The following is an 8556-nucleotide window of genomic DNA, read 5'->3' on the forward strand; positions in this document are numbered from 1 at the left end:
CACAATGTCACAATAGAAGGGCAATTTCAAGCATTGCCTCTCCCCCCAATGACTATTCAGGAAGTACTTTCTCAGACAAAGGACTATTGGCCTCCATGGGATCAAAGAAAAAAATTGAAGCATAGACTCTAGACGATGTGGTGGTGTCCTTTGTGAAGAAACTGCACTATAATTGAAAATTCACGAGGGAAACTGCAAGATAGTAAATAGAAATACATTCTTGAAAAGTGGGAAGAATGGATCTTGGTTTGGGTGGGGCCAGGTCAGGTGGCTCCTCTAGAGGTTGACGAGATAGAAATAATATTAGGATTTGAAAAAGATCACACTTGTGGAACTTCATGTGCGACTGATCGATTGCGCTGTTTGGGTAATGCATTCCAAATAGATACAGTTGCATACCATTTATCTGTATGCAGTTGTATCTATTTGGAATGCATTACCCAAATAGCGCAATCAATCAGTCACACACAAAGTTCCACAAGTGTGATCTTTTTCAAATCCTAATATTATTTCTATCTCGTCAACCTCTAGAGGAGCCACCTGACCTGGCCACACCCAAACCAAGATCCATTCTTCCCACTTTTCAAGAATGTATTTCTATTCACTATCTTGCAGTTTCCCTCGTGAATTTTTAATTATAGTGCAGAGTTCTTCATGAAGGACACCACCACATCATCTAGAGTCTATGCTTCAATTTTTTTCTTTGATTCCATGGAGGCCAATAGTCCTTTCTCTGAGGAAGTGCTTCCTGAATAGTCATGGGGGGGAGAGGTAATGCTTGAAATCACCCTTCTATTAGGAGATTGTGTACATAACCTCTTGGTCTTCTAGAAGCTGAAAAGTACTTCAAGTCCACCAACTCTTGTTCCACACTATAGAAATTTTTGGATATTGCCTTCCAAATATCCTTTGGTGCAAAAGCATCATTCTCATAATAGAAAAAAGGTGGTCCTTGCATGAACACATTGATTTCCTCCAAGCATGGCCCAATAGGTTTCCCAGGAACTCCAAAACCAGTTAGTCCCTCCGGACATAAATTAGAGATGTCACATCATACACTCCAGACATTGTTTGTTTGTATTGCATACTCTCTATGTATTTATCACCCTTTACCACTTTCCTCTTCTTTTCTCCAATTTCTCTCTTTTAGGCAGGTGATGAGCTTGTTTCCATGTCATTCAAGATAATGCTTGTTTGCTTTCTTTTACAAAATTTACTTGCGCACAAGTCTTCAACTTGTATCTTCTACTTCCACACAGATATAAATTATAATTCAAACTCAAATGATAATTAAATAGAATAAGCATTTGTAAAGAAAAGATTTTATCATTGGATGTTACATATTATCTAACGGAAAGATCCTAAACAATTCTTGGAGAAAGGAAACATCATTGATAAAAAAAATTTGTAAATAACACTGAATCAAATAAATAAAAAATGTTTTATGCAATTTTTAAAAGTACAACTAGTTCAATGCTTTCATTCACCGACAGCAAAGCCATCTGACCCACATCGTCTGATACCATCAGAATTCTAACGACAACTAAAGAAACATCCAACAAGGATGTTGTATATCCGACGTCACTTCCTTGTCAGACAGTCGTCGAGGAGCAAACATAGCATCCGTCGGAATTCCGACGATAATCTGTGTAAATTTTTTGTCAAGGGAGCAAATATAGCCACCGTCGAAAGAGTTCATAATGTTGTCAGAATTCCGATGCCAATGGCATCGTCAAAAAGACCGAGGATGAGTTTTCAATGGTTAAATTTGTCGAAAGTCCAACGTGGTGTCGTCAAACTACCGATAATTGTCTGTCGAAAATTAGGCCCAAATGTACTAGTGATGACAAAGATCAATGCAACACATAATCAATTCCTCCACATGGCCAATAGTTCTTTTCAAAGTTAATGCACATAAATTTCAAAAACAATCAAGCTAGAATCAATTTTACATTTGTCATCGTATTGGAATTCATATGGAGACATCCTCAAAGAAGAATGGAAAATATAATGATAAAAATTCAACCCAATAAATGTAGTATTTCTACCTCTTCTATATTGATCTACCAAATATCGTCCAATACTAAGTTTGCCCTTTTACATTAGCCATTAGTCTCTAGACAATGTGATTTAACATTTAAACATATGCCAAAGTTGTTGTAAAGGTTATCTTAACCCTTGGTGTAAATATCTTGTTTCTATTTCAATTTATTTACTATTTCATTCAATGCAATCTAATAAAAAAGTTTACAAACATATGTGTATAGCTAAAATTTTATCTTTCAAATTTTTGTATAGTAGTTGTTCATTGATTTAATGATATTCTTGTTTCCTTTCTCAAGGAAGGAAATTTCAATTAGCACTCGCAATCATTTCCTTTTAATCTATCCTTCTTTGATGGTGTTATGATGTTTTTGTTTGTCCTTATGTATCTTCATGTATTTTAATCTCATGCTTTTGTCTCCCATCATTTTTTCCCATTGGGAGCAATTGAGATGCACTTGAGATGTTGAAAAACTCATGTATATGTCTTAATATGCCCCAAGAAAGAATTTATCAACTCCTCCATTTGTGAAATTGAATTCAGACAATCTTGTCCATTCCTTTTTACATTGTTCAATAGAAATTCTAGAATCTTGTAATGTTTTTAGGACCTCCTACTACTATTCTTTACTTTCTCACAAGCCCTTAACTATTGTTAATTATATGCATCTACTCTCTTTCAATATTCACTAAGGAGTGGAGATCCAAGATATTCCACGAGTTGAGTCAATCAACCTTACCCCTCATCTAGAATTTAGAACCATAGAAACACTAATCTTTCTTTGCATTCTAATACCATCATCATTGATAATGATTTAAGTATAATGGGTCAAATCACATGTTTCATGCCAAACTTCCCGTGGTTAGTGATAGAAATAATTCTATAGGTAATATGGGAAGGTGGAGATACAAATAGGCCAACCTATTCATCTTAGGAGGGGAAATGAAAGGTTGTGGATGATAAGTCTATTTCAAGCAAGAAGGCTAATATTGTTTGTGGCTCAACATAAGAGAACATCTTTATAGTTTATTTTCTTCAATAGTAGAGACCATGCCAACTTATCATATGATTCTCTCCATGTCATTGTGCACATTCTTTAGAAATTAATCACTATTGGATGTGGTTGTGTTCAAGAGATGCAAATCAAGAGGATGAACCTTCGATATTTTATGAATTCAATAGAAGATCTTTTTAAAGATGAGTAGACTTCCAACTCTTCAATCTATGAATGGATCAAAGAAGAAGTATCATGGATTATTAAACAAACATTCATAATGAGATCATTACTAATATGAGAGATCACGAGGAGACATGACATTATTTGTAAACCCTAGTCAATTAGATTGGGACTACTATTCAATAGATGTAGTCTTTTCCTCACACTGCTAAGCAGAATCTAGTGGCCAGCTCAAACAGCTCAAACATTAAAATAAGGATGACTAGATAATACTGATTCCTGGCTTCTTAGTGTGATATAATCTTCTTATTTCTTTTATCTTCTTGGCTTCTAGTATGTAGCTTCTTGCCACAATACATTATAAATATAAAAATGATTTTTGTCAAGTAGATCTTAAGAGAACTTAGTATTTATTAGTGCTCATAAGGAATTATTCATTACTATCCATATTAAAATTAATTAAAACAGTTATTACGAAAAAAGATGAAAAAAAAACACTCTATTTTTCAATTAATTTTTAATATTCAACATTATGTTTATAAAAAGTTACTAATCGAAATACAAAATCATATTCTAGTTTTTAATTTTAATTAAAAAATACTATAAACCTACCTTTTTTCAATAAAGTCTACCCAAAGTGAAAAAAAAAGTTTTACTAATAAATACAATTCTTTTTCTTGATAAAATTAATAAAATATTTATAATACATGAAAGCTAGAAGTCATATATAATGAACCAAAAAATAAATAAAATGAAAGATTGGGCAATAAAAAGCCTTAATATGAAATATTTTTAAAGAAAGAATATAATGATTTTTAATTTTTAGGATGTTAAGTTGTCTCGCACCATTGGTGATGCGGTATGTTCGCAAACGTTTGATTAGTCCTTGGAAAATCAGGAAAGTAGTGCTTTATTTTACAATTACCAATCGGGGGAACCGACATATCTACAGAAAGAACACCCTCTAACAAGACTTTTGACTTTCACTTCATTGATTGCTGGAATCTATTTAAATATTTTCCAACCTGGTCGGTTGTTTACTGATTTTGTCTTATTATGGGCGGTCTTTCTCTTGTTCTAGCCGTGGAGGTCGAGTATGATGTCTCCACGTCGGCTACAACATTCACTTTCCACTCTAAATCATTTGCCCTAGGGTTTAGGGAGGCTCACGGACTAATTAATATTATATAGCTTGTTAATGTTGTTGAAAATCTTGATTTGAATTTTATTATGGAGTGTATAGTTTATGGGGATATCTGTAAACAGTTTGAAAATAATTTGAAATTCAACAATCTAAATAAGTTGCTTAAGGATTCACAAAACTGTGATTATCTTAGTCAAGATTCATAAAAAAAGAAGCTAACATGGAGAGAAATCTGAATTAGCATTGTTTTTGGAGTTCTTGATCTCCTAAACCGTTTGATCTTGTGAGCGTTATTAAAATCCCTTCAATCATTCATTCAAATAGTTTATCTCTGCTTAGAAGCAACCTAATCATTTATTTCACAAATATAATAGCGAACTCTAAAATATTACATTTCAAATTACTAGACATAAAATAGCCAAACTTAGTTAATTTATCTATTGCAACTAAAATACACATGTTTATTCCTATATTTTTATAATGAAGAAATGAAATTTATGGATATTACTACCCATTTATTTGATGAAATTTCATGTGGATATAGTTATTCTTGAATAGTTTTCCTTTCACCTTTTGATATTCCAAACATCTTTCAACATAATAAGATACATATTGGTTCATAAAAATAGTTTTGAATGCAGTATACTCATTTCTTGATTACAATAACTATTTTGATTGGTTAGTAAGGATGACCTCATCATATTATTGGGGGTACTGTAAATTCTCATGCCTCCAACTATGCAGTTTAAAGAGAACAATTCTTCTTAGAGTTAGGATGGGAGGAATAAGGCAAGAGAGAGGCCCTCAAATAGGAATTATGGAGTTTTAATGTAGAATGTTCTCTTCTAGTGGCTTGGTCTTGGTAGATGCTAACTATATAGTTCTCAAAAGTCGCTTCTTAGTGTCATCGTCGAAAGAGAAACAAGACACAACAAATTTGACTTTTTTAATGATTTTGGAATAAGGGTTGTGGGAGAGGAGTTTGTAGCTGTTGGCATCAGAAAAAACATCCAATATTTTGTTAATATATTTTGATTTTTAATTTATTTAATAAATGTAAAATAATTATCTTCTCAAATGTAAATTGATCTAAAAATTTGGCATCTTACATGGTGAACTTCGTTCTCTACTTTTCGGGCCGTGGTCGCCATGGTACATTTAATTGTAGACCAAAACTTAGTCCACTAGTATTTTTTTCCAACACGGCGAAGACGCTAAAGTTTAGCAATTGATTTCTTTAGAAGCCAACACTTTAACCCACACGGCGATTGTCGTGCGCGATAATTTAGACTTTACTGTAGTGTGCGCGGCATCGAAATGCCAATAAAAAACGCAGTGTCACGATGCGCTTTGTTGGAGAGCTGGGAGTTGTGAAGGATTTCAAAATGGTGAAGAACAGGATTGTAGCCAAAACCTGGTTGAAATATTGTCTCTTGTCCTGTGTTATGATTATTCCACTGCATAAATGCCAATCATTGGCAATTCACAGGGAATACACTCTTCCAATGGGGACTGCCCTCACTGGAAATCAGACCCTGGTCTCAAAAAATGGCACGTTTGCATTGGGATTTTTCAGTCCCAACAACACTAATAACTGGTATATTGGCATCTGGTATGCCAAAGTCTCTGAGAAAACTATTGTTTGGGTGGCTAACCGCGAAAATCCTCTGAGAAACATGCCCGGCGTTTTCAATTTATCCACAGATGGTTGTCTTCGACTGTTTGATTTACATGGACGATCAATTTGGTCGTCCAACAACACTTTGAAGGCGTCCCGGGCATCAATATTGGAATCAGGAAATTTGGTTATGTTGAGAACAAGGCCCGGCAATATTTCTGAAATTGTTTGGGAAAGTTTCCTACATCCGGTAGATACATGGCTGCCGAGGATGAAGATGTGGAAAGGAATGAAACTCACTTCTTGGAAGAGTTCTTCTGATCCGGCACCTGGACCTTTCTCTTTCCAAATGGATCCTTCACCAGGAAAGACTCAGTTACTGCTTATCTCTCACGACAGTAGTCAGTACGCATCTAGCGGAGAGTGGAATGGAGAGTATTTCGCAAATATGCCAGGATATGCCTTGGCGGCCTCTTATCTTAAAATAGAGTTTATAATTATCTCTCCTTCAACAATGTACTGCTCATCTAAAATTAGCAATATGATGGGACACGTAGTTTTGGGAACAAATGGGGTATTGCGGGGCTACTATTTGAGCCAAAATGGTGCATGGATTCTGGATGGGTTTGCACCCAGGGATCAATGCAATGTTTATGATGTGTGTGGGGCTAATGCAGCATGCAATGGCTATGCTAAGTTGAGTAATCATGTCGAAGGCAATGCCAATGATACGTGCACATGTTTGCAGGGGTTCAGGCCCAAAAACAACCATGCTTGGGGTTCTCAAGAATACTGGTTAAGTGGTTGTGTTCGCCGAAGTCTATTGCAGTGCTCACTCTCAAATTCTACGGACGGTTTTTTGGAAGTGAAGGACAAGCACTTGGCCGATGATAAAGCTATTCCATATAGCAACGAGCGAACTCTGAATGATTGCCAACTTGCCTGCCTCAACAACTGCTCGTGCACGGCCTTTTGGCTCAGTAGCTCATCTCCTCCTCTGTGTCGATTGTGGTTTGGAGATTTGATGAACTTGCGCGACTCCCCCGGCGGCCAGTCATTCTATATCCGTTTGGCAGCTTCTGAGTTACAAGGTTCGACATCTAAGACAAAAAGTAAATCCTTTGACCTTCACATTTTGCTTCCTGTGGGCGCTACGGGTCTTGTTCTTATTCTTGTTCTTATTCTTGTTCTCATCGTGTGTATAATGTGGAAGCGTGGAAGAATGCTCAAGGAGGATGATGTCCCCACATCCCTCAGAACATTCACTTTCCGAAAGTTGCAGATTGCAACAAAGAATTTCAGGCAAAAGCTGGGAAGCGGATCGTTCGGCTCTGTGTTCAAAGGAACTCTGCCAGACAATACTCTGGTTGCTGTCAAGGAATTAAAGAGTTCAGCCCAAGCAGAAAAGCAATTCCGTGCAGAAATAAGTACCATTGGTAACATACATCATGTGAATCTGGTCAGGCTGTTGGGATTTTGTGCAGAGAGATCTCGAAGGTTACTCGTTTATGAGTACATGCCCTACGGCTCTCTTGAATCCTTCCTGTTCCGCGGGAACGACGGAGAAGAGCCAGGGAAGTTGTTGAACTGGAAAAGCAGATTTCAGATAGCGTTGGGCACTGCACGAGGATTAGCATATCTCCATGAGGAATGCAGAGATCGCATCATCCACTGTGATATTAAGCCAGAAAACATTCTCCTGGACGCTGAGTTTTGTCCCAAAGTAGCTGATTTTGGGCTGGCAAAGCTGGTGGGTAGAGATTTCAGCCGTGTACTGACCACCACGAGGGGAACGATAGGTTATTTGGCTCCAGAGTGGATCTCCGGTCTTCCCATCACTCCCAAGGCGGACGTATATAGTTTTGGCATTACACTTCTGGAGATTATATCAGGACGAAGGAATATCGACCTCAATGCGCTCGAGCCGAGCTCCTATCTCTTCCCTCCCTGGGCTGCCGATCAATTCCACAGAGGAAACCTCATGGGTATTGTTGATGGGAGGATTTCAGGTGAGGCAGATGCTCAAGAGGTGAGAAGGGCTATTGCAGCAAGCATATTATGCATTCAAGAAGAAGAGAATGTTAGGCCAACCATGGCTCAAGTCGTGCAAATACTCGAAGGGACAGTGGACACCACCGCACTGCAAAATCAGGCATCTCTCGACAATCTTCCCGATCACCATGGAGGTGAGCAAGATGGCGATCTTATTTAAGATTTAGTCATTATCTAAAAAGTTTCTGGTAATAATAGCCTCCAATTCTGGAGGCCAAACTGTTGTAACTTCTACGGATTAATGCGACGCTTGTCTATAAAGTCTATTCTCAAGTTTTAGAGAACTATAACTGTTCTCTATGATAATTTTATATATTTTTTCTCTTAATATATAAAGTAGTTTGAAGATGATATCAGTATTACTCTTTATGCACACAAATTTTAAAATCAATCTAATTAAGATCAATTTTACATTGTGGTCATACTGCAATTCATATGGAGACATCTTCGAAAAAGAATGGTAAATATAATGATAAAGAATTCAATCCAATAAATCTAGTGTTTTTAGTTATGTTATTGAT

General features: G+C 36.6%; 1 protein-coding gene across 1 annotated transcript; it reads left to right on the forward strand.

The window, feature by feature from the left end:
* Positions 1–5708: 5708 nt before the first annotated feature.
* On the forward strand, positions 5709–8195 carry LOC131876165 (G-type lectin S-receptor-like serine/threonine-protein kinase At2g19130). Its single transcript, XM_059220984.1, has one exon. The coding sequence runs from the start codon at positions 5709–5711 to the stop codon at positions 8193–8195; it is 2487 nt and encodes an 828-aa protein (XP_059076967.1).
* The last annotated feature ends 361 nt before the right edge of the window (positions 8196–8556 follow it).

The sequence above is a fragment of the Cryptomeria japonica genome, chromosome 5 (assembly GCF_030272615.1).
Source record: "Cryptomeria japonica chromosome 5, Sugi_1.0, whole genome shotgun sequence".
Taxonomy (NCBI): Eukaryota; Viridiplantae; Streptophyta; class Pinopsida; order Cupressales; family Cupressaceae; genus Cryptomeria; species Cryptomeria japonica.